Source organism: Excalfactoria chinensis, chromosome 1 (genome assembly GCF_039878825.1).
Source record: "Excalfactoria chinensis isolate bCotChi1 chromosome 1, bCotChi1.hap2, whole genome shotgun sequence".
NCBI classification, from domain to species: domain Eukaryota; kingdom Metazoa; phylum Chordata; class Aves; order Galliformes; family Phasianidae; genus Excalfactoria; species Excalfactoria chinensis.
This window is the reverse complement of record NC_092825.1, coordinates 59,682,466-59,709,961: the sequence shown is the minus strand read 5'-3', so window position 1 is coordinate 59,709,961 and position 27,496 is coordinate 59,682,466. Positions and strand designations below refer to the sequence as shown.

The following is a 27,496-nucleotide window of genomic DNA, read 5'->3' as shown; positions in this document are numbered from 1 at the left end:
CTTTTCCCTCATTAAATGGCTAGACAACACACGGGAAACAAATTTCTCAGTAAGAGTTCATTACATTTGAAGCAACCAACGTGACAATTTTGTCTGTATTTGTTTGTGGGCTCTTGAGTTTAATGAATGTACTATTCATATTCAGGAAAAAGAAAAGAAGCATTTAAAACCATAACTGCAGGACTTACCAATGGAAAATGTAACAGGATCTGAGGGCGGACCAACCAATGGTCCTTTCCGTAAGTAAACCACAACCTGGTACTGGGCACCAGGAACAAGATTTTCAATGAGGCTGCTGCTTGAATTTACCTAATGGAAGAGAAATCAGATGAGTTCGTCAGTTAAAAGAATATTGAGACTGTACTTATTAACAGAATGTGTGCTTTTGAGCCAGCATCAGTAGCTAATCCTCATTCAGTTATGCCCCAAATGGCAGAACTCTGAAAGCACTCAGTCTTGGATTCATAAATGATCTGACCCAAAGAATTGCACTTTCCTTGCCACGTAAGGTCGGGGGCAGAGCCACTTGAGCCACTCCTCACACCAAGGCTTATTGAAATATTCAGGCTATAGTATTCATACTCAGGTGATATTATCAAGGCTAGAGTATTCAGGCAGTATGTTTTCAATGAAAGCCTCAGACTTTTCATCAGCCATCTGATTCAACTGCAGACACGAGCTGAAAGCAGCCTTATGGGAAATCTGTCTTCTGAGCGCAAGTGTTAAATGTCTGAATGCTGAAATCAGAGAGGAGCTACTCTTTCACCCCTCTTGCACAGCACTACAAAATTTGATGAAGAGACCTTGTGACTTTTCCATTTGGGACATCAAAATTCAATCTTCTGCTGTGGCACATCAGGTATTGGTCAGAGCTAGAAGCATGATGCCTGACCAGGCGATTCCTAATCTGGTACAATATGTGAAAAGCCTCATATTCTGAGCTATCAGGAGAGACGTGGAGGAGCTTTGACAAAAAACAAAACAAACAAAAAAAAACAAACAAAAACAAAAAACAACAACTTCAGGCCCCTCTTCTACAATTGCAGACTGGTATTTCTTATTAATATTTTCTCTGCAACCTTTCCACAATCTCATCACAGCCTCCTTTGGTTTATTGTGATGCACATAAATACATCAGTGTAAGCACAGATTTAGTGAGGAATGGAATTTGTCTTTGACAGCTTCTTTTGAGAACTAATCAATTCATGCATAATGGTAGAAATGAATAAAACTCTGCACTGAATTTTGCCCTTTTCAGCTTGTCAAGGAGAATTCAAACCAACAGCCATTAATAATTCCATGTATAATAATCTGATAAAATTTGATTAGAGGCAGTATGAAACTCTACAGGGACAAAAATAAACAACTGTATTTAGACACTTTGCCTACTTGTAGCAAATACATTTACTTTTACAAATGTCTTGTTTATTCACAGATTAGTTTTAGGTATTTGTATTTGAGTTTGTAGATTAACCCCTGAGTATGTACTTTAATCCTGTATGTATATACTTGCTCTCTAAGGTTTATAGTCAACTACCATATTGTTTTGCTTCCTGATTAGATGAATGCATTTTTAATAAATGGAAGGAATGTAACTCAAGGAGATTACAAACTGGTTGAAAGAAACAATTCTCAAATTGTCTTTAAAGGACAATTCCCAGTGTGGAAAAACATGGCCATTCTTGGAATAAAACTCAAAGCATTTTGATGAAGACCTATTTAGAAAGACACTTCTATATGATGTAGTTACTGTGTTAACTAACTTGCTAGGCTAATCACAATGTTGAAGGAGGTTAAGATTTATGGAAAGCTAGGTCTCTGTTCTTCCATTCTCATTGGGTGTGTTGAAGGTGCAGCACATGGCAGCACTGCAGCCTTTTTCAGACTTCTCAATCACACACATTTAGGAAGCCAGGTAGAAACTGTGGTGCTGCTTAGAAAAGAGATTTGTCAGCACTGTGGCAAGGCAACAGAAGTGTCTGATGCATTAGAGCCATAGGATCAGATTCACCATGGGTTTCAGGTAGTGGAAAATTGCCTTATTTTGGTGTTCAGGAAGCTTGATCACAATAAATATGTTCCATATGACAGCCCTAGAGGAGTGTTGTCCATCCAAATCACAGGTGGAGGTGATGATTATTTACTTCCTACTTTTGAAATATCTTTTGTGGATGAAAAAAAAAAAACTGAATTCAGATGACTTCCAGAAAATGTAGGGTCAAGTTCTGTACTCATATGGAGGAAATCTAAGAACCAATTAATTAATTAATTCATGAAAGTTGAATGATAATCATCCATGTGAGCACTTCTCTTAATAAAAATGGATTGCAGAGTATGCCTAAGTGTTAAAATGATGTGGTATCCTTTTGCTCACTGCTGCAAACATTTCTCACTCGAAAGTTTGAACATAGAATTGGTCACAGCCACTGCAGCAGATTTAATGCTGGTGGAATTTAGTGCTGTCATTTCTGTACGCTTTCTCTCCCCTCCACTCTGCAGAACGGAACACTGTGCACCGCAGCCTTTAGCTGAATGGGGCCCTTGGCACTGTGATAACAACAGCGGGATGACTATAATTTTTTTTCCAGTTCTTAAGGAGGTCCCTTACCTCTGTGCAGTAATGTTTTTCAAGCCTTTGACTTTCCTTTTGCTTCTGACAAGTCAGGGAGACCACAGACACGATTGTGCCATTGCTACCGCTCTCATGTGAGGCTGTCCAGGATGTCAGGGCTGTAGTAGAGCTGAGCACTGTCACCGTCACATGTTGGGGTTTTTCTGTGAGCTCTTCTATCCACTCACCTGTGGGGCCTGGGACATGCCAAGAAAGCACATGTGAGGAAGGCACTTTGCACATTTAAGTCACTCATGTTATAACAGCCTTCATGAGATTTCTTTCTACTAGGGGAAAAAGAGTGAACAGACAGCTGTCCATCTCCACAAAGCAAAGATGGGAAACAGCCTGCAGTCAATGCTATTTTCACCAGTAGCAGATCAAGAGTTGAAAAGAGAAACATTTGTTTTGAAAATCTGGACTGGATGTATTTTCTGTTGCTTACCAGAAATCACCCAGCAGTATCAGTTATGCTCCAAAAGAGTATTTTAAGTGTGGTGATATCCAATAATGTACAGATCTATTATAAATATTACACACAATTTTTTCTTTCCCTATACACCAAGTTACCCAAGCATACTATGTACCTGGAGTGATAAAATTGAGTTCACAGTCTACCATAGTGAAGAATTCTCCATCAGACTTTCTGAAGCACTTGTTTAAATATATGTGTATATTTAAATTTGGAAAACAAATTAAGTTAGTCTTGGTCAAAATTTCAGATTTCATGAAAATTACCAACTATAGTTGTCAGTTTAAACTCAAGGAGAGCTCTCTCCTTTACGTTGCTCCTTCCCTCCACACCATTCTAAGCAGTACTTTATTGAGAGAATAAAACAAATCTGAAGTAAGGATTTTGTGTAAGATCAGGCTATAAGATCTGACAATCAAGACTGCTATTTGAGTGCAACAAAAACCTTGGGTAATATAAACCAATAATTCAACCGGATGAGTCACTAACTGAAAGGTTACAAGAATAACGTAAGGGTGAAGCTGTGAGAAAAATTTATTCATGAATGCAGATTCACGTCTACTCTAGAAAAAAAGAGAAATCTGATCATTAAGTTACTCTCTGGATTCAGTGGATATATGTGTAGCTGTTTATATTCAGAAATTATTTCAGCATTAGCACTAAAGAAACTGAAGTACCTTGTGTCAGGCCCAAAGCTGCAGCCCCCACAAGAGGCTTGTAAAGAGGAATGGAAAACCAATTTTTCCTCAAGAGTACTGGGGTGTATCTCAGATTTGGCATACTGTCAGAAATGCACATGAAATCTACCTAAGATACTAAGGTTCTCAAGTTAGAATAATTAGATCAACCTTCATGTAAGAAGCCTACAAACCAAACAGAAATACTTCATTAAAATAGAAACTAAAACACTAAACATGCTCATTTATTATATATAACACAAATATAGTCATTACATTCCTGTTACAGGTTTATATCTAGTTATATCCAAGTCCATTCTTCCTCAGTCTAGCAACCTATCCAAATATACTTTTTGATTAACATTTCCTCATTTTCTGAAAGGACTCTGTCCTCAGTTAGTAGACTGTATGTAGGACACAGTACTGTGTATTTCTGTACATGTCAGTCACTTTTTAAGATGGAATAATATTTGGTGCTGATAGCAATACTACATAATTTATATATACTTTGATCTATTTGTACAGTTTTATATACTTTGATGTTTTCAGGTAATGAAGATGCCTATGAACTATTCCTAATGGAAATCACTACACAGTTAAATGAAAACAAAAGAGACCCTTTCTCAAGACCTGTTTCATCTCTTTGTTTTCCAAGTACTTTTTCTTTCACCTATTAAGCTGTTGAAAATACTGCAGTGATACAGGAATCCAGTTACATGCAGTTAACCATTGTGATTAATTTAAGCTTAAATAGTACTTGTAAATGTCATGACCTACCAAACTTATTTGTTATTAATAACGTACCACTACGTTTCCTTTTAATACGAATATTTCTGCCAGCCTAGCCACCATGTTCAGCTGTGGAATTCATTACATGGGGGAGACACTAATCTCTCACAGGTAACATTGTGTAGTGCTGAAAGTGTTCCCTTTTTCTCAGCGTTTGGGCATTCCATAGGCCATAATTTCTCTTGTACAAAAAGATACTCTACATGTGTGTGGACCGATATACTTACTCAGACATCTCATTCCCTTGCTGCTGTACAGATTATCAAAGCCTCCAGAATGACCATAGTCTGAATTTACCTACACCTATCTCACTCGCTGATCTAATTCTCAATATCAATCTTGGATTACTAAGTACTGTATTATTATTCTGACTTTTAGTAAATCTGTATTTATTAAGAAACCCTGAGGTTCTACAGGGAAATAATAAACTACTTTTTCCTCCTCTGAATTTAGCAGTCTGAAGTATTGCATTTACCTTTACTTGCCCTGTGTGCTCTTAGAGACCATCTAATTTCAGAACTCAGTGCTTAATTGTGCAATTCCCACAGTCTCAGTCTGAGATGCCCTTTGTCCCTAACACTATGCATACAGCCTCCAGGAGAAAGGAAGTTAAATATTTTTAAGATTCTTTATAACCTCTGCTTTAATTCTCTGAACCAAATTCTCTCTTTGGAAGATGAAAAAGGAGAACCTCCTTTTGTAAGAGATGGACTTTTCTGATCCTGCAGCAGATACCACAGCTGCCACAGTGTGTTACTGGTCAAACTCCCTGTACATTAAAGTTACACTGGTCTGGGAGAAAAAGATTTACTGAGGTACTTACTGATGTAAAAGCTGAGTGTTTTTGCTGATTGGCTTCCCCGAACTTCACAAGAGCCAGAAGAGCTAAATGTTGTTACAGACAACTTATATTTTCCTGGTTCTTTCAGTTCAGCGACAAATTTGTGAGTGTCCTCACTGACTGTTAGAAGTTCTGTGGAGTTCTCTAAATCAGGGGGGAAAAATATTGTGGATTAATTGAAATTTGAAAGACTCCAGCTACTGAGAAAATGATTTATATCAGAAATGCTAATACAGTTTCTGCTGTGGGATTTAAAGGTATCCGAAAGAACTGGATTTATGTGAGTAGTTTTATTTCTTGCCGTCAGAACAAGAGTAATTAATGACCAAGGTTGCAGTGTAGGTGTACAATAACAATAAGCCCACTCAGTAGTGGGGATGATAAAATAGGGTTGCCATGACTGCACGAGTGAAAAAGAGCAAAGCATAGAGGAAAAGGAGTTTCCAATTCTATCACCTTCTTATTCCGGGAAAACAAAAACAAAAACACAAGTATTTATCCTAAGTGGGGGAATGCTTAGGAAAACTGTTTATCAGGAAGTCAAATTCATTTTGAGAAAAAAGATTTTAAAAGAGGATACCTCTAAGTTATGTGGCTACTCTATTGTAGCTCCACCACTTGAAATTTCTCTCCATTCTTCACCTAGCCTCTTTTTGGCCTAAGGAATGCATTCAGTCGCTCTCCTGAGACAACTGTTAACCTGAATGCAGAATGACTTTACTGTGCTCTCTTCCAGTCAAGGTCCCCTTGTGAACCTTTCTCAGGGGGCAGACAAAGCTTTATGAAATAATGTACCTTCTTCACCTCCAATTTCCATCAGCTTGTTTCTCCATTTTCTGATACAAGAGTGGATTTACAATAACTGCGGTGCAAACAGTGCAGCAGTATGCACAGCAGTATAAAACTCATTTAACAAAAGAGAACTGCAAACTGTGATTTACCACACCTTCCTTATTTTAGTTTTAAACCCAGCCAGAAATGCATGCTATTCAATATGAGAACCTTATTAAGATACAAAGATATCTAACAAAGTCCTGTGAGGCACAGTTCTAGGTAATTAATAATTTGTGAAGGAGACAAACCCACCAAAAGAATTATAGAAAAGGAGTATGAGAAGTGTATAAGGTTCAGTTTACCTTCCCTTTCAATGTTGATATGGAAGCCATCAAAGGCGGTTGGTGGCTTTGGTGGTAACCAAGTCAGAACCATCTGTACAGGAAGGAAAGGAGTGGGCTCTGCTGTGAGTTTTCCAGATGCATTTCCTTCATTGGCCCCATAATCCTTGGGAACCGCATTGACAAACTCCTCTTCACCCTCCGATGATTCAGCTTCATTAGACCACCAATATGGCTGTGATGTGGTTTCGTACTCAGTACTGTTAGAGCGGTAATCGGGCCAGGCTGCAGTTGTGTTCACTACTGGAATTTCAGGTGGGTCACCAGAAAAACGGCTCAGTTTCTCTTTGCCTATGATTTCTTGTTGTCCCATGAACGATTCTTCTGCAAAATTCCCACTATGCTCTTCCCAGTTGTTTCTGTTGATTGGCACAATCTGAACAGAAATGTTTCGAGGTGGGTAAGGAACTAAAAGAGAAGCAAAGGTTAATCTTTTAATAGGTGTGTTCTGTTTACCTCTGCCAGGTGTTTATTCCCTAGGGAAATATTCTTTGCAGAAAAATGGTATATCAAGGATATTTTGAAATAACTTGTCCTTCCTAAGATTTGCTCTTCTATTACAAAATTACATAGCAGAAGTGATTCCAGTAGAATCAAGCTTACTGAAAATTCATAGAAAAATCAGGACTCAAGAATACCATGATGCAGAGTAAACATGAAGTTGACATAATCAGACTTCAGTGCTAATACAGCAACAATGCTACTTAACTGTGAATTTGAAAATGTGGGTCTTGATTTACTGTGTTTTCCACAATCTCTTGATAACAGAAAAAAATGCCTCTGTAGAAATGAACCAAAAAAACAAAAACAAAAACAAACAAAAAAAAACTTACAAAACTAATGCATGACATGATTTATACTTGAAAAGCATGACCTTCTTGCTGCCATAGGGCTTTTCATATGCTCTTAGTAGACACCTTTTCACAAGCACTAAAGATCAGTTTAAATTTTAATAGTTGTGAAAGCTTGATCTCTAGATATGGATCTCCAAAAGGCAAATGGCACGCAAAGAAGTTATTTCTGCTTATGCCAGCTGGTGAGCAAAAGGTGCCATAATTGCTTGCCTGTATGCCTTTACATGTGGACAGCCTCTGCAAACATTTTGTCTGACATATTTTAAGCTGGCCCTTTATGACCTACTAATTTGTTCACCTAACAAGCCACAGTCAATAAAACAAAACCAGACACTACAACCTCATACAATTCATGTCCAGAATGAGGGATGGGAAGGCAGCGGGAATGAAAAATGTAATTCTATTGGTTGCCTTCTGATTTTGCCACTGGTTCATTTCATTTTGGACCCTGGAAAATGTCTGTGGTCCAACAGATTAACAGGAAAGATTTGGGCATCATCCCAGGACCAAATTAAATTAGTTCTGGACCCTGAACAAATGCAATTTTCAACTTTTGCAGCTTTTGCAGCATTGCTGTCTTGGAAATTAAAAGTTCATGCTTCAGGGCATAAACTGGCCACCAAGTGGGGACACTGTGATGCTGTTCTTCTCCATGAGAGAAGACTGAACAATGAGGAAGGCCTTCTCCAACCATTTAGCTATGATTCACTGTGAGAGCAGACAGACCAAAACAGATAGATCAATATCATTCTCAGTGTGACGTTCCTGTGGTTTAAAAATTAATTCCTAACATAAGACCGAGGATGTCTCATGTGAAGCAAAATTTATGTTCTAATAAACCAACTTTGTAATAGAAACCCTCATACAGATTTCCCCTTGCGCTATATTGCACACATAACTCCACTCCCTGCCTGCCCAGTACCAGCTGCAACATCCTCCTCCCACATAACTGGTGCCACACAGCCCCTCCTCCATGTGCAGTCAGCCTCCTCCTATGGCAGAAAGGAAAACAGATACACAGACATGGAACAAATGGTACACAATCATTTTCTTTACCTGTTCTGTGCTGCTTGGGCTCATGCCTAACCCCGCTGTATTCCACTAGTGTGCTTTTGTTGAAAGTTGCTTCTGATACCAACTGAAATGTGATGTTACTGTAGCATATACCTGGCAGCCAGTGATTGAAAACGGTTTTACCTTTAAAGAAATCTGCAGAAGGTTTAAAAAGAAAAGATTTTTTTTTTTTTAATCAAAGAAAAAGAATAAAAGAAAAAACACATCAAATGTTTGCTTTCTGTTAATGCAACTACACATGCTGAAACAGCAGCGCTTCAGATGTTTAAACATTGCTCAGCTTCCAAATTCAGTTTGCCAACATTTTCCCTGGATGTCAAAACCCCATTGCTACCCCAGCAAGAGAAATAAGAACTACATTTCACAGGAAAAGCAACTCAACCAGGCAACCTGCTCCATGTGACACTGAGCATCTCAAAGAGCACCTGACAATTCCTGCAGACCTTTAACAATTGCATGCAAAACCCACTTTGGTCTGGTGCAGACTGAGGTACAGCATTCAGAGGAAAGAGGAGATGTTCAAAGGGCCATCCACAGAGCAGCTGGGCACCAGCCACAGTCTGAGAACTGAGCTCACATCCAACATCAGTACGTGTGTGGGCTGAAGAGATGTTGCTTAAGGCAATTTAGCTGTGGGAAAGAGTATGCTTGCTCGTTAGGGAATTTTTTAATTCAAGGTGACTTTTTTATTTATCAGCAGCTGCAGCAGTAGTATTACAGCCTCTGTGTATGAGCTGTGAAAGAGAAAAATTGCTGCTTGTATCACCTTTGTTCCCTGGAAAGGGGTCACTTGTATTTAGGACTACGATCCAGAATCTCCATTCCCAGTATCTGGCATTTCACAGTCTTGCAGATGTTACCCTAATTCTGCTATGCACTGAATCAATGACACCAAAGTTTTCCATGCTCCATCTGGATGTGGGCACTTCCCTCTGCTGACTTTAAAGAGAGCTTACAGTGACCAGGCTGCTGCACCAGAAACCTTCCTTCTATCACTGAAATTCAATCCATTACCTACTGGACTGCTCAGAGGCAATATTGCCACCATGCTGTATTAAACCAGCTGGGGGACCTGAAGAGCATGCAGTGCCTTTTTCACTCCTTAGGTGCTTTCAGTAGGACAGCCCTTTACATCTTTCATATAAATGCTGTGTTTAAAGTTACTGCATGGCAGAAGAGCAAAGGGGAGTTCAGATTTAAGCAAAAATGAAAAAAATAAAAAAGAGAAGCAGAATTTGCCCTTGTTAGCCTGTTTAGATGGCTAGACTGATTGCTGAAATTCTTTAGATTGACTATCTAGGTTATTAGATTGCTTGTCCTTGGCTGAACTGTTCTAAGAAACATGAAATTGATAAAATGCAGCAGGTTTATTAGCTCAGGAACAACAAAGAATGATAGAGTAATACACAGTACTACGCAGCATAGAGTGCCGCTCAGTGCTACCAGTGATAGTGATACAGAGGTATCAGCTTCAAAGTCTTTCCCAAGAATCAGTTGTACTGAAAGCATTTCCCAGATAAAGGGCATCTCTAAGCTCCCCCATCAGCCTCTCACAAAGAGAAATCATGATTGGAAAGAAGGAATTGGGAATTGATGTTTTCAACTACTACAGAGACAGAATGTTGCCCATTGATTTCAGCAAGTATAACTAGAAAGCTAAAACATATCTTTGTTAGCAGGAATAGTTAGTGGAATAGTTTCTTCCTACCTTTGTACAGCATTGTTCTGTAGTCTTTTCCTTCCCAATAGCTTATATTTACCCTGGTAAAAACATTGTACTTCTCTGGGTATTGAATTTCAAATAGCACTCCTGTTTCTGGAGATGGTTTGTAATCATAGATAGAAACACTGCTCACAGGAAGGGGTTCTAAAGGATATACAAATAAAGGAAAAAAAGGCAGAAAGAAGCAGATTAATAGGCAAACCTATAAAAACAACATCAAAGGAACAAATGGTTTTATGCGGAATGACACAGGAACTCTCAAATTTCCCAGGTGACATCTGAGGCTCCACAGAGGTCTGGGGCAAAACCACATGGGATTATGTGAAGGCCAAGGTTATGTTCCCCCACACACAACGTGCCCGTGCACTGAATGCTGTTTTAGAGGAAAAAAAAAAAAAAACAACACCCAAAACCTTTTAACAGGAAGCTGTCCTTATTTGCAGAGGAGCAGGCATAAAAGTCATGGTTGAAATCACAGTAATTACTTAAGCACTCACAGTCATCACCCCATCAAGATTTTCTTCTTCAGCACTTGCCGATCAAGTGCCCAGACAAAAGCAACAAACACTTGAAATTAATCATAATTTTGGCACTAATCTGAACTTCTAAGATGAGCTAAGAAGCGCATCAGTGTGACAGCTAGAGGAAACTGTCTGAATGATGTTTTTTGTTCCTGTAAATATTCATTTATATATTTCATGAGTAATTAAACAGTCCTGATTCCTAGTGTACCTGAGAGGGCCACCATCTTTAAAGTACTCATCCACACCACGCTTCTAAAGGATACAGCAGCACCATTGCTGTTATGTCACAGATGAAAAGCTGAGGTACAGTGTAAAGTGGTTTACCCAAGGGCATGGGGGTAGCCTGAACATAGAAGGCAGATAAGTACAGAGCTGCCAATCTACTGCTTTCAGCTCTAACCATGATGGGGCTATAGAAAGAACAATAGCCTATGTACTTTCACAGGCTGTCTAGAAGAAACGATAGCAACTATGAGTTGGTTAAGAGAGCTAAGCAGCTATTCAATACAGGGTTCTAGTTTTACTCAATATTAGTCATATTAATGTATTTTAATAGAAGTAGTTAATACACAGCGATCAGTAGTTATGTCCATGTCCTTTTAGGTATTATCATTTTGACCTAATTCTTGTACACAGTAGGGAACAGATTCAAAAATTCCATGTTCTTTAGCATGGTCTCACTACACTCTTGCAGGACACATATGAGTACTGCCCCGGTGGCGCAGTGGTATAAAGTGCTGCTTGCGGCACTGGAGGGCCTGGGTTCGAATCCCCCCTGTGGCGCAGGGGGTAGAAGTGCCGCTTCGCTACACAGAGGGCTCGAAACCTGGGAGTTGGACTCGATGATCTCTAAGGTCCCTTCCAACTCGCACGATACTATGATACTATGATACTATGATGCAAAGTTCTGTTGAAGCAGGCCCTCATCATACAATTTTCTCCAAAGAGCACACAGTCATGACAGACAGAAGAGAAGGCAGATAAAAAGAACAGCAACATCAGCTTCAAAAAGGAAGTTGTCTCACAGTAGGTGGACAGAACAGGGTAATCGAAGGTGGAAAAGCAAGCCTGTTGCACAAATAAAAATTAAATCCCATTTGCTAGCACAGTATTTTCATGATTGTACTTCCATTGAAGCTTCCAATGATGAGAAGTGAAGAAGAAAAAGCAACAAAGAACAAAAAACATAATCACAAAAATAAATCTCAGCCCAGGTCTTAGGAAGGAGTTGTGTTGCCATCGTTAACTTTGTCAGAACACCAGAATACAACACTGTGGAACTTCTAATTTATTTCTCATAGCAAATATGTCTTGTTATCTTCAGGTAACTATCACTATATATGTATGTTAGACACTGAGAAATAGAAATTTCAGAGCTCACTGATATCAAGAGGCACTGCAATGACAGAATCTGTGAAAATCTTGCTGACAATTTGTGATTGCCTAGAAATAAATGGGAGCAAAGCAGGTCATGGGAAACAATGCCTACCCTCTTCTTTCTGCAGAATCTCTTCCCATCACTTATTCTGAAATAAACAGTTGAGCTGGCAATCCCCGTGACCCGATACTTCATATCACATCTCACACAGCACATGATAGTGGTTCAAATGTCAACAGCAATCTCTAAATGGCACAGCCCTTACAAGCAGCCATCTTTCATGTTAGCAGGCATGTCTTAGGCTTCTGCTATCTCATTCCAATCTGGGTCTCCTTATTCCTGAAAGAATAACTGAAACTTCCCTGAGTTAGTGATTGAATTACCCAATTTATTCCTTCCTACAACAAATCAAATAAAAGATGGGAGTTACATTCATTTTTAATCTGAATGATTTTTCCTCCTGATGTCTTGATTTAATTAGCCAATAATTGAATTAAACGGTAATCACCGCAGACTCTCTTTCTTGTTATCTTCCGCTTACTGACTTCTCCTTGCTCATGGCTGATGCTAGCAGAGTAGTTTGACTGACATAATGCAATTTAAAGAGTCTTCCATTATCTTCCTTCCTTCAGCACCAAATATTCACATCAAAAGTTATTTGCACGCTGTGAAATTAAAAGGACACTCAGCAGATAAAAACCATGTTCAAGTTTTTCACTTACTAACAGTTCCTGGGTTTCTTAAAGCATAAAGGAATATGTAAAATGTCACTCTTCAACATTTATATTTATAATTCAGAACATAAACAGTTTGGTCTTTTTTATAGTTCAGATAGAGTATTCAGGATCCAGTTTTCCATTGGTTTTACTAATTCTCAAGAAATAGCTTAAATAAGGTATGATCTAATACTCTCATAGGAAAAATTAGAAGCATCAATGATATTGATATTGAAAGACATATTAAGTAAAGAATTAGAGGATTTTAGTTTTCCTTTAATAACATGTTTAAGGCTCTTTCTTTTGCTCAGTGTCTTAACTTTTAGACATCTAGACTATATTAAACTCATATAGACAAGCTTGCAGGATCAAGACCGAAGTTCCTTTATTTTAATCTCACATTCTGCTGCTCCTGAATCAACTGCTTTCCAGTTATAACTGTTTATGGGAAATTTAACTTCTGCATTTCTCCTGAATATTACCACATTTTGCATTTAGCGCATACCTTGCATTATAAAAACAGATAACATAATAAATGCTTCTAGCCTCTTCCTCAAATGCCCTGGCAAATTCTGGAGGCTAAATCCTCTGTAAACGCATTCGATCTGTGCCAGACACATCCATGTTTTAGGTGGCTTTTGCAATTCAGGGGAGAAAAAGGACACTGAAAATAAGTACCAGAGTCCAGGCCAGATAAATTTGTTTTTAATATTCACAGGCCTGCCCCTCTAGAGAGGGAACTGATGTTTTGTTAATGTAGCAGATTAGATGTAGTTTTACATGTGGCTGGATGAGATGGGAATTAGATCAACTGTCTTGCTTCTCACACTCAAACCTAGATTAATCATGGCTAATCTTCATAACACAACTCTCCAAAGAGAGAAGACTCAATAGTGGAGTGATGTAAATCTCACAGGTATGTGACTTTATTCACATGAAGAAGCTGTGAACTAGGTAATATCATCACCAGGATGACACTGTTTACCTATTTGCATCGCTAATGGGAGTAAGTCATAGCCAGTACAAAGTTTTCATTATGCTGTAAAGTTTAGGGACTGTTTTATCTCTTGTTAAAAGACAACCAGTTTTGAAATTCAATAGCTGCTGTTTAATACTTCAAGAACATAACGTTTGAGTTTATGATACGTAATAGAGGATATCGTGTGTAACTGCTTACAAAAGGGGAATGTAAGTGCAAGTGGTATCTGAGCAATGATGCAATTTGTATACTGCAGTTTCTAGATGCCCACACAAACCAGAAAATAACACTGGCACAGCAAAAAAGGGTGCGTCTTAGTACTGAACAGATTTGGGCCAATATCTTATATCAGCCTTTCGAAGGCAATTATGTCAGGAAAAAAAAAAAAAAAAAGATTCATCTTGTTACAATTCTTTTGTTTCTTAATTCTCATTTTCCCTTAAAAGTGAATAACATGACCTGTTTACTGGGGAGACCACTGTGCTGAGGGATCTAAAAGTTCTCCTGAGTTATGTTATATATTAAGGCTCCCATGAATAACTAACCTTTTAAAAGATGTGCCACATCATCCTTTAAGACAGATATACACGAATGGCATCAGTTCTATTTTTCATTGGGAAAAAAAAACACACAAAAAACAACTAACAACCTCTGAATCTCCTGCTTCAGCAGCTCTGATCCATCAACAAGCTGAAGGCATGGATTTGATCTGCTGAATCGCTTCCTGCAGCATCTGGCACAATGACAAACAGGCATTAACAAGGGCTAATACCAATTACTTTCTAGAAGCGGAAGAGATCACAGTCCCAGGCAGCAGGCCTTCTTGGTCTCCTGAGGAGAATATTTTTTGGTAGCAGACAAAGAGGCAGAATTCACCCTAAAGGGAATATATTTTATGGTGATTTATGTAAGGAATCGTCAGCTTTTGAAACAATGAGAAATTCACCAATGAAAACTACTAATCACAAGCTAAATTAAAGCCAGGCAGAGCTTTTCTTAATTACCCTCACACATTCTGATTTCTCCAAATCCTGCAAGAGGTTTCTTTTCCTACAGCACAAAACAGCTTTGCCGTGTACTATTTTCCCCATTTCTTTACAAGTATTTTTTATCCCAACAACAATAAAATTTCAGTGAAGAACAATAACAACAACAAAAACACAACCATATGATTGTGAGTCACCCCAGAAAGAAAATGCAGGATGAATGAGAATTTTAAGCACTGATTTTGAATCCATATTCCTTACTTCTCTCATAAACTCACTTAAAAACTATTATTAATGAACTTAATCTCTTGCAAGTTTTGTTTTTTGTTGTTTTTTTTTTTTTTTTTTGTTTTTTGTTTTTTGTTTTTTTTTTTTCTAAACACTAAATTAGTGAGATTAATTCTGGAGTCACTTGCTGTCAACCCCAAGCTCCAGTAACAATAGAAGAAAGCAGAGTGAAAATAGTTGTTATGGTTTCCATATGTTAATGATTTCTGAACTTGTCCAGACTGAAAACTGGAAGGATGGTCATATATTATGCACAACACATTTGCTTACACAGGAAACTGGCCAGGGTGGCAACACGCTTATCATTAGCAGTAAGTGCTCAAGGTGTCACTTCACCATTTTCTCCCTCAAGTGCAGTTACTGAGACCATAGCTTTCCTATAGAATCATCAGAACAAGTGCTTTTCTGTGCTTAGACTTTATTTTACAGGTTTCCTGACTACGACTTGAATATGTCCTAATCATCTTATGTTTCTAAAAGTCCCAGCTCAGGAAGCAACCCGATGATGTGACTGTGCTCAAGGTTACAGTATTCTAAGGCTCTGAGAAGAAATAATCAAATAGGTCACACTTTGCATTAGAACAATCTGGCATACAAAATCTAAACAAACACATCCCACAGTCTGTGGTGTTCTGATTAACCCGAGAAATGTCTGAAATTATTTCTGTCAAAGAGAAGAAGAAAATGAACTCTTCTGTCCAGTACAGAGGGCTTAAGTTCACAACAGAAGCTTCAAATGATAACATTCATATGTGCATATATATATATACTTACATAATCTTATACATTTACATTTTTATATAAATATACATTTATGTGCAAAATATTAACAAATTTACAAATATAATCATAAATACATACATATATAGACTGTGCATTCTGTTAGATTTGACATCATCTTTCACTTGGCGAATCACTTCTCTCCCATGCAGTAACCTTTGAGGGATAAAACAAAATATCTTCCCTGATTTGATTGGGATGAAGTTTCAACTTGCAAAGAGATGTACTTTTTTCTTGCCAATATGCTGAGAAGCAGCACATCACCGAGGGATGTGAACAGGAAAAAAAAAAAAGGTCATCAAGAAAGACCACCAGAAAGCAGAGTTCTTTTGTGACTCTTACTGAATTTATAAGTAGGTAATCTCTTTGAAGGACTTAGTTCTCATTTTGAGATGCACAATTTGAATATACACTGCTGTGTATGATGTTCAGGTCTCCAGCACATAGCCAAGCTGAAAGGCATCATTTCTCTGCACTGAACACCCTGTAGATGTCTGGAGAGCCCAGAAAATTATTGTGAAATATTGAAGTATATCTTTGGGAATTACCACACTGGCATCACTGAGTATCCTACTTGATTTATCTTGCGATTTAATAATGAATAGGGCCAATCTACACTGACAAAGCTCTCCTGACACCAATGAAATTAGAACACAAATTAATTTTGTCCTGGATGCTATTCACAGAGTACCATTTTGTCATGTGTAAGATATTGATAAAATAAATTAGATAGTTACGTGTCTTTACACATTTAAAAAACTAAGAAAGTTAAAGAAGTAGAAAGACTATACAGAATGAAGAAAAATATGAATATATCATCATTATTATCTGCCAAAAATTCAAGTTGTCATGGGCAGTGGGACACTGCTAATAATGATTGCTTTTAGAGTTCAAAAACAAAGGGGAAAACAACTATTGTCTAGTGAAGTTTTTAATAGTCAGTAGTTATTACAAGAGTTTAAAGAAGCCTTCTCAGAAGAACTCTGTAGAAACAGCATGAACCTCTAATTCCAAATTTACTTTCATTCCTGCATCCTTGTATTTGAAATGATGAGCTAAGCATTAACCTGTCTAAAGGAAAATATTAGGAAGAATGTTGGGTCCTTTGCACCATGGAGGAAATCTACATCATTCCTATAGCATTTAGTATGGCACCCTTCAACGCCGCATGTCAAAATGCCCTTTCTTTTCAGTAACATGGTTGTTCTTCTGTTGAGACTAACAGAAAGCTTAATAAGTGTGACAAAAAGGGAATCAGCTTCTCAAGCAGCACAGGCGCACTGCCAAAATCACTAGTCCTTCCAAGGTCTGGGTGAGCAGAAGCCACAGCAGGAAACCCTGGGAAGCTGCCAGAGCACCCGCATAAGACAGGTGGTGAGAAGGGGTGGGGTGGGCTATTTTCCATTGGGAAGGGCACCGTTGAGCCTTGGAGGAGTGAGAGTGACATGGGATATGCTTGTTGGAGCTGGCAGACTCATGCTTGTTCAGGAATGACTTCTGGAAATCCTGTGAGCCAGAGACTGAGTCTGGGATTGGCTGTGATAGGCTATGAGACACTAGTTCCCTTATTCCTTCAGAGATTCCCTGCACAGGAGTGCCATTCTCCACCTGCCATCCTGAATCACACCTGACTCTGCTACCAGTGACCTTGTGGGCTCTGGAAATCAAGCAGCAGTTAGCATTGCTGCATGACTGCAAGAGCAGTGTTCTAAAACCACTGAAATACTTGATGAGGAATTTGTTCAGTTGTGTATGTCAGATAATACAACAAATAAAAAAAAAAATAAATAGGAAATTGGGTTAGAATTACTACTTCAGCTGTAAAGCTGTAACAATTAAAATAAATAAATAAATAAATGGAAATCCAGATGGCCTATGAAGCCGTAAATATTCCACTATGCATAGATATGCCTAATGAAAGGCTTGCATTGCTCTACCGCATTATATTTTTCCTGTGGGAGCCTTCATAGTTGTCCTAGTGCACAACTTCAGCACAGAAGGGGAGGATGAAGACTACTCATGGTACAAATCCTGGAAATATGGCAGGAATTGCACGGGTGCTTTGCATGGTTACAGAGAAAACTGAATCATGCCTCTCCCCAAGATCACCTTGTGGTAGTAAGGAACAGATGATGGTGAATATAGACTCCAGCACATGGAAATTTTCAGCTGTAGTGGCAGAAACATATGCTCTTGGTGGCTACCATCCTCTTTACAGGTTTAGTACTGCTTCAATATATCAGCAACTCAAAAACAGTGCCATGGCACCTGAAGCAAGACATACCTCACCATACAACAGGAACATTTACACTGAAACACGAGTCAACACTTTTTGTGCTTTCCAGTAGCTTTTCAGAATTCCTTTTTCACAGGTTAGGATGACCACCTGGGGAAGAGCTTCTCCAGTATGTTAAACTTCTCCATTTATTGTTTAGGGAAGGCCACCTGGGGGAACCCCACAGCTGTCCCCTTTTTCCTGCCCAGACCTTGTGAAATTTCCTTCCAGCCTTCTCAAAATGTTTTCTTTATTGTTCTCACACAGGGATTCATCCCACACATAAGGAGGACTTAATAAAAGATAAAAAAGCTTCTCCATAAAACAAACTTTTGGAGGAAAAAAAAACAAACAAAAATAAAACACAAACACTCACAAAGAGAAGAAACAAAGAAAAAAGAATAAGATGTTACTTACTGGTTAACACAGTGATTGATCTTGCTGACTTCGAAACCATATTTGAGTTCACTACCAACAGAGTTACTATGTAATATAGGCCATGGTATTTGGCATTAAAAATCACAGGGGCAGGTAAAGTGCTATTGAATTCTTCAAACTGGAAAAAGTAGTTCTTGGATTCTCCAGCTATCTTCACAACATATACAGAGGATGAGCTCACCACATCAGATGCTTCCAGGGAGACAACGATACAATTGTCTTCTCGAACAGTAACTTGGAAAGGTTCTGCATTCTACAAGAAACAAAAAATGAAAAGATATTGTTGAAGTATAGCCTATCATTTAGTAAACCTTAAAGCCACTTGTACCCATTTCCTTTGGTATTTATAAGATGCTTGTGCTATCTTTGTGATGAAGTAACATTTCTTATTCTACAAGACAGTTAACATCAAATTCTAGTGTTTTACGTGTTTTTTGTTGTTTGTTTGTTTTTCCATAATGAAATTTAAAAAGCCCAAAACTAAAGAATCATTTCTGACACTTATCAAGCATTTCCAAATATGCCCTTTCCAGCAAGTACCATGTAATGAACAGCCCTCAGCTCTCTGCCCATTGTTTTGGTTGGTACTTTTCATTAGCTTCATTCCACTATTACTTTTATTAGAAGTAGTGAAAAAGGAACAATTTAACCTTTTTAATATATATGATGAGCATATTAAGCCATTGCCAGCTGAAAACACTTTTGATTAATTTCAAATCAGATGTCAGCAAGAAGCACTTGATCTCTACAGGAATTTCAAAACAGATTCACAGCAATTAGGGAGAAAAAACAGTTCAAGCTCATATCGGAGCTGGCTTTTTGTTTTTTTAGGACACGCTGGTGTTTAGAATCTTTTTGCTTTTTAACCTCCAATAAAAGCTGCAATATATTTTCAATTCTCAGCTCCACAGTATCTTTTCCTCCTACAGTCTGAGAGCTCTGTTTGGAGGGCAGGATGGGCCTGTGACTAGTTTGCTGTTTATTCAAACAATCAAGTTGTTCTTGTACCAGAGACAGATATCTCATTCAGAAGGTAGCACTCTGTCTTACTGAAATTTTGCTTAGTGGAGATTTTTTCATGAGAATAATGCTTTTTTTTTTTTTTTTTTTTATGTTGTGGGAGACAAACCCCCTATCTGGAATTCACGTATACAATATTGCCAGCTTCTGACATTTATTTAGATAAATAAATAAACCTGTTCTAGAATTACAGGTTTGAGAAGGAAGGACCTAAGCAAATCCATTTCACTGGCCCAACATGAGAACAAGGTAACAAGCACATAATAAATTCAGCCCAAATAGAGATAACCAGTGTAAATAGATTTAAGATCGAGAAGTGGGGCAAGCCCAGGTATGCATATAGACTGGGAAAAGAACTCATAGAGAGCAGCCTGTGGAGAAGGAACTGGGGGTTCTGGCAGATGGGAAGCTTGAAATAAGCCAGTAGTATCCTGAGCTGCATCAAAAGAGGGGTGGCCAGCAGAGAGAGGAAAGTAATTGTTCCCTTCTACTCTGCCCTTGTGGGACCCCTCCTTTGCTACTGCATCCAGGCCTGCCATCTTTCACAGATGGCAGAGCAATTGCTCTAAAGGGCTTACAAAATAGGACAAAAATTATGCAAAAGCTTGTATGTGCTTCCCTTAACACTGGCTGAATTCAATAGGCTTACCCTTTAAAAGCTTAAAATACCACATTTCAAGTGTTTGTATTTTGCCTAAATCCTGATTCAGCATTTGGATCTGTAGAGCCCTGAATCTTTAACCGAGGATTATATTTAGAATAAAGAAAAATAAACAAACAGGATAAGAAAATGTCAAAGGATACCTACTTCAATTTATTTTTTTAAATGAGGAGTCGGAAGGATTAGTAGTAAATGGAGTTAAATTCAGCTTATGACCAGTCATCAGTGGTGTCCCCAGGGGCTTGTATTGAAACCCACCATGTTTAATACCTTTATTGGTATGATCTGGATGAAGGGATTGAGTGTACCCTCAGTAAATTTGCAAATTACACGATGTTGGGAGGCAACATTTCTTTCTGTCAGAGAGGAGGAAGGCACTCCAGGGGGATCTGGACAGGCTGTATTGATGGACTGAAGCCGACTATATGAACTTTAACAAGATCAAGTGCGAGGTCCTGCACTTTGGTCGCAACAACCCCTCATGTTGCTAAAGGCTTTGGGTGGAGTGGCTGGAAAGCTACACAGAGGAGAAGGATCTGAGGGCATTAGTCAGCGCTTGGCTGAACATGAGCCAGCAGTGTGCCCAGGTGGCCAAGAAAGCCAATGGCATCCTGCCTTGTATCAGAAATAGTGTTACCAGTAGGAGGTGATTATTAACCTGTACTCAGCAGTGGCGGGACCACACTTTGAATGCCGTGTTCAGTTTTGAGCCCTTCAGTACAAGAAAGACATTGAGGCCATGGAGTGGGAAGTTGGTGGAGGATGCAAAGCACAAGTCTTATAGGGAGCAGCTGAGGGAGCTGGCACTGTTCAGTCTGGAGAGGAGTTGCTCAGTGGAGACCTTACTGCTTTCTACAGCTCCCTGAAAGGAGGTTGTGGTGAGGATGGGGTTGGACTCCTCCCAGGTAACAGTGAGAGGATGAGAGAGTAGCTGACATTGTGCCAGGGGATGTTCAGGCTGGGTAATATGAAATTTTTTTCCAAAAGAGTGGTGAGACACTGAAACAGGTTGCCCAGGGAGGTGGTGGAGTCACCATACCTGGAGCGTGCTCAAGAAATGTTTGGATGTGGCATTGAGGGGCATGGTTATTAGGCACAGAGGTAATGGGTTGATGATTAAACTAGATGATCTTCATGATCTTTTCCAACCTTAATGATTCTGTGATGCACCCACAGCTTTCAGAGACATATGCTGCCACAGCACAGAAAGCATGGCTTTCAATCAAGGAAAGACAGATCAAATTCAGATGTGATTGATTACTATGCATTTTGGTTGAAGTGCGCTTGCAGTACTGTAGAACCATGGAATGGTTTGGCTCGGAAGAGACTTTAACGATTACCTAGCTCTTTCCCTCCTATCATGGGCAGGGACACCTCACACCAGCTCTGGCTGCTCAGGGCTCCATCCAAGATGGCTTTGAACACCTCCAGGGATGGGGTATCCACAGCTACTCTGGGCAGCCTGTAACAGTGCCTCATAGCCCTCACTTCCAACAACTCCTTTTCTTTCTGGTGCAGGGGTCCCAGGCTTGCCCCTGGACACAGTACTGCAGATGTGATTTCACAAGGGCAGAACACAGGGACAATCACCTCCCTCTACCTGCTAGCCATCCATCTTTTTATGCATCTCAGCATACAGTTGAATTCTAAGGGTGTGAGTGCACACTGCTAGCTTATATTTACTTTTCCATCCAACAATACTTCAATGTCCTTCTCTGTAGGACTGCACTCATCCACTCATCCTGTTATAATCCCACAGAAGTCAAGGGGTTTTGAGCTTCCATAGTCTTGCACTTGAATGCTTCACTAGAGGAAAGAGAAGGGTTTTATCTCTAAAGATAGAGATAACTACTCTATCTACTACTCTAGTCTACTGTTCTCTTGGCTTTGCTGATGAATTGCATGACACTAATTCAGTTTGCCTAACTTGCCTTGCAAAAACACACAAAAGAAACCTCAAATTTTATACATTCCAAAAAACAGTTCTAAGCAAGCTCCTTGTGCTTGGTAGTATTATAAATCGTTTGTGATGTTCATCAAGTACAGCTGGAAATTAAGCATATAATTGCAGAGTTATAGACATTCCTAGGATATAATTAGATGCTTTCAGGCTGCTTATATGGGTTATGATTTTATACCATGATTTTAACCACACTGAAGACTGCACACTTATTTTTCTGCTCACAGTGTTTTTGATTTTTTTTTAATTCACAGTGAGTTCCACTCAGCAGACAATCTGCTAACCTGCTTAAATAGCTCACATGCAATTAGCATTACATGCCTGTGCTATCTAAATACATAAAAACCTCACAGATACATGCTCTTGTTAGTTATGACAATACATGTGTGGGGAAAATAACTTTTTTTTTGAGTCCTTTACCACCTAAGCATGTTGGGACAACAAAATGATAGTCTCTCTCCTTTGTGTACCTGTCTCCACCTGCATAACTCATAACTCCCTCTAGAGTTACTCACTCTGTTCAGTGATTACATGGCCTTTTTCCACATACCTGTGGGTGCCCAGGATCTTAATTTGCTGCATGCATGGGACACGTGGTTACTAGACCTCTGTTGTAAATTATCTATTGAGTCCTAAAGTAATTTCCATCCTTCCATTCCAGCTATGAGTTTATAGACGCAAGCAGCAGATAAGCGTTGAATACAAAGATATGGTAATTAACATGTCATAAGAGTAGATCACTTATCTCCTTTGGGATATGGATTTCACTTTGGCAGCATTTTAAAAACCACAGACCATTACAGGAATCTTTTTCCTCCTGTTGTACAAGTGAGGGTTACCAGGCAGCACTGTGTTTGTGATCTTGGGAAGAAGGCTAGGAACAAACCTGCATATTTTTTGTAGCAGCACTGGAAGTGACAAACATGCCCCACTTAACTAGATTGTAAAGTCAGTGTGTCTTAGGACTGACAGCATCAGTATGGTAAGTACACATTTCATTACTTCTGGTCAGCTACCTCCAGGATTTAATTTGCTGGTGTCACAGCTTGAGCGGCTGCTTCATGCCTGTGGGGAAATTTGGCAGGGCTTGTGCTTTCAGAACCAAATGATTAGCTCCAACTTCCTTCCTAGCTTATTATTACAAACTCGTGCCATGTTAAAGCACTTAGGAAAAAAGGGGGGGAGGAGGTCAATCCCACAACGTGGTGCCTGTTCACAGTCATTTTCAGTGCAGGGATGAGTCATACTAGTGGAATTTCTAGCCAATAACCAGGTCCCAATTAAAATAAAAAGGAGGTGAGGCAAGAAGACAAATGACATGTCAAATAAACAATTTTCAAAGAGTAATAGGAAAATAAATGGTGTGCAGCAGAGCTCAGAGTCCTCTTTCTAGAAGTACATATCCTCAGTTTACTCCCACACAACAGTCTAAGCTTTTCATGAAGAAGAGATAAAAGTTGCAAAACACCTATTATTTTTATGTACTTTAGCTTTTGAATGCCTCTCTCTGAAACACATGGGGCCAGGACTTGATTCTCAGAAGTGCAAGTAGTTAAATGTCCTGCTGACTTCAGGAAGAGCCGTGTGTGCTCATCAAATCCAGAAAACTAAGCTTAAAGTACCGGCAAATCCATCATGTTGTCTAACACTAGACAAGTGTCAGGCCTCAAACAAATCTGTTCTCTGACAGCTCTTACAGAGTCATTTGTGAATATCATGGATTTTTCAAAGTATCTGAAATCCCTAAGCAGGAGTATGTTTTGAATCTATGAGGATTTCTATGGCCATAAGTACCATTATGCTTACCTACCATATAGCACTGGTCAAAATTAACATACTTGCAAGTGTTACAAGATAGTATTTTCACTATATCCAGATCTCCTGGCTAAAATACTGGTTTTTCCTGTACTCATATATATATATATATATGTATATATATATATGTGTATATATATATACATATATATATATATATATATATATTTTTCCCTACAGACAATGTTGCTAATTTTATTCTAAATGATGATTAATTGCAGTCAAGATACCTTTTATTTAATTGTATGCTCACAAGTGGAATGACCGAGAATGAAGATGACCTTTCCAAACAGACTACTCATGGATTTGCATAAGATCTGAATTACTTTAGGAAGTGCACTGACCAGCCAATGAGTCCATGTTCCTAGCACAATTCCTCTGTCCTCCCTCTGGGCATGGTTAGTCCAAGCCTTGACACACTGGAATGCAGACTTCAGGATCTTTGCCCACATTATATTCTTGCAGCGCTACCTCCATAGAAGGCACATAAGAAATTCCATAAAATAAATAGTATTGCAAATCACATATAAAAGTCACGTCACTGTACTTCTTCACTAACTTCCTAATGTATGCTGCATTAATATTGTTATCCTCTGATGGTGACAAATGATACTGAATAGCAATTCCAATAAAAATGGTAAACTTCCATTTTATTCAGAAAGCATGATCTTATATCCAACAAATCTGCAATGCACTTGTTGGAAATTTCTTGTTTCATTTGAGTTATTGTAAAGAGAACAGAGTTAAAATCTGGATATTTAAATTGTTTCAGTCATTTATTCTATTTTGTAAAATATAACTCTGTATCTGTAGACTGTAGACTCCACAGGTGTGGGAGGGTCCCAGCCACCCTCTGGCTTTTCATAACTATGAAAAAGAATGGTCCCCAAAAGTCCTTGCTGTTTCAATGACAGACTCTGTTTTCAATAAGTTTAATTATCTTTTAAAGTGTGAGTTAACTCTTTACTTCAGCAGAGCTTTCAGGTTTACACTTTGCTTCTATCAGTACTGCACAGTCTACCTGGCTCATCCCAACAATACACCTTTTTCAGTTTCACAGCTCCCTGCCCAGACTCTTCCTCGGGTAAAGACTTGTATTTTCTGCTAAATATTGCAACATCAAACCATAGATTGTCCATGTTCAACAAACAGTTTCTTTATTCCTGTTCCAAAGGTACTCAATAAAATGTTTAACGCAACCAAAACTGATAGTTTCACAAAGAGATGCAAGCAGTTCCCAAAGCTATCATCTGAGAAAGATGGTCTCTGAGCATACATAAGGATTGGGTGGAAATTGCCCCACAATGAAAATTCTTTGGAGCCATTATCTATCATAATTAGGTCCTGTTGTTTTAATAAAAAGGGAAATGTCATTCTTAAAGCATCTGGGGAAGGAAGTAGGTCCTAAGGTTTTCTCCTAATACAGTGAGTCCCAGAGCAGGCACAGGTTTCACAACTATTAGCTGCAAGAGGAAATGATTTTTTGAAATGGACTTCCCACCAGTGTATTTCAAGAGTATGAAAAGAGAAAAGAAGAGAAGGGAAGAGAAGAGAAGGGAAGGGAAGGGAAGGGAAGGGAAGGGAAGGGAAGGGAAGGGAAGGGAAGGGAAGGGAAGGGAAGGGAAGGGAAGGGAAGGGAAGGGAAGGGAAGGGAAGGGAAGGGAAGGGAAGGGAAGGGAAGGGAAGGGAAGGGAAGGGAAGGGAAGGGAAGGGAAGGGAAGGGAAGGGAAGGGAAGGGAAGGGAAGGGAAGGGAAGGGAAGGGAAGGGAAGGGAAGAAAAGAAAAGAAAAGAAAAGAAAAGAAAAGAAAAGAAAAGAAAAGAAAAGAAAAGAAAAGAAAAGAAAAGAAAAGAAAAGAAAAGAAAAGGACAAGACTTGGTAAAAATAAGGGTATTTATTCCTGGGACTTTTGCTATTATGCACACTTTTTCACATGTTGTGTAGAGAAGTTCCCTTAACACACTTTAGAATAAATAGTGCATGGAAGAAATGGAAAACCATAACTTTAAGATTCTTCATGCAAAAGAGAAGTATTTTAAGAAGTGAAAAGGAGCAGTTCTCAATAATTTATAAGGTTTGATTTAGGTTAACGCACCATTTTTGGCATTCTGCTCTATGAATAGTGTCCTCAGTGCTGTTGCTATTCTCAGGCTTAAAAAACCAGCAATAACACTCTGCTATTCATATTTTATAAATGAGCTTTAACATTCCTTTGTTCAGAGAGAGAGTTTTAAAGGAACAGTTATTTTTTCCCATCTCTGAGCACCAATGAACAATATAAAGGCCTTTTTTTCCAGCCAGAATCAATATAGTATATACAGACCACCATGTTTTGTTACCATTCTGAAGTTAGCAATAATCTTTCTTGACACTATCAACCACAACAAAATAAATTATAGAATACTTAACACGTGAACAAGAAATATTTGCATTCAGTAATGATAATACATTTTATGGATCACCTTCTTAATGCACCAAATTTTCAATAAATTGTTTCCAAATATATGCTTGTATCCCATCTTTCCAGCATATACTGGAGAACACAAAACTCAGACATGGTGAGGCCCTGATGTTTGCAAAGTTCAAACCAGGTTAGGATTTCATGGATGGAATTTCTCTTTATTCTGCATCCTGACTGTATACACCTGAAATATGACTGGAAACCACACTGCTCCACATGTATGACATCCCAAGGAAGTACATATGTCAGCAGTGTTTGTGACTTCACAGCAAAGTGCCTACAAGTGAAAATGTAACCAACAATACTTCAGTTTCCTCTCCATCATAGAGAAAATAAAATGGAATATGTCACTACAGGAGAACGATAAATGAGAAGACAGAGTAAGAAACTGATCCACTTAGGTCGCTCTGAAAGTAACGTCCCCTATTTATTTCCACGGAAAATACAACAGATACAAAGAGCACAATAACACTATTAGATAGAGTAAATTGTCAGCTACAAAACATTCTTTTTCAGAATAGCCATCACCATTAGCTAAGCATTATCAACAGTGGCAAACACAAGTCTGCATGCAGCATTCATAGAAATCTGCACTAGTGGAGGTGACCCAATACCACCGTCACCACTGCTGAAACACACCACACACCACCTAATTGTCCTCACATTCAATGGTAGGTCTCCATAAAAATACATCATGCACCAATGAATGTCAACAGGTGCAATTTTACCACATGGAGGAATTCCATTACACACCTTTGCTTCATACACACTGTCATGTCAGATGCCATTCTATCAGACTGCTCCTCTGCTGCCATTTGATGTAATGGTACATTGATGGGAATGTTCAGCCTTTACTGTCATACCACCGACATCCACTTCTGACATTGTGGGCCAATATAATGAAATAGGAGGCATTACTTTTGGAGCAGCCTTCATATATCAGATTTTGAAGAGCTGAGTTGAAAGGAGAGTAATGTTTCTTTCCATTAAGTAAAATGAT

The 27,496-nt window shown here is 38.8% G+C and overlaps 1 protein-coding gene across 2 annotated transcripts in view; it reads right to left on the bottom strand.

The window, feature by feature from the left end:
* Positions 1 to 27,496, bottom strand: part of PTPRO (protein tyrosine phosphatase receptor type O) — a 151,056-nt gene that overhangs the window by 47,710 nt on the left and 75,850 nt on the right. For both annotated transcript variants that reach the window (XM_072342099.1, XM_072342100.1), the window contains exons 2-8: positions 18,560 to 18,833; positions 10,202 to 10,360; positions 8,476 to 8,628; positions 6,527 to 6,973; positions 5,373 to 5,534; positions 2,609 to 2,808; positions 189 to 309 (exon numbers count right to left, since the gene is read on the bottom strand). In XM_072342099.1, the coding sequence (XP_072198200.1) occupies positions 189 to 309; positions 2,609 to 2,808; positions 5,373 to 5,534; positions 6,527 to 6,973; positions 8,476 to 8,628; positions 10,202 to 10,360; positions 18,560 to 18,833 (1,516 nt within the window). The remainder of the gene's footprint in view (positions 1 to 188; positions 310 to 2,608; positions 2,809 to 5,372; positions 5,535 to 6,526; positions 6,974 to 8,475; positions 8,629 to 10,201; positions 10,361 to 18,559; positions 18,834 to 27,496) is intronic.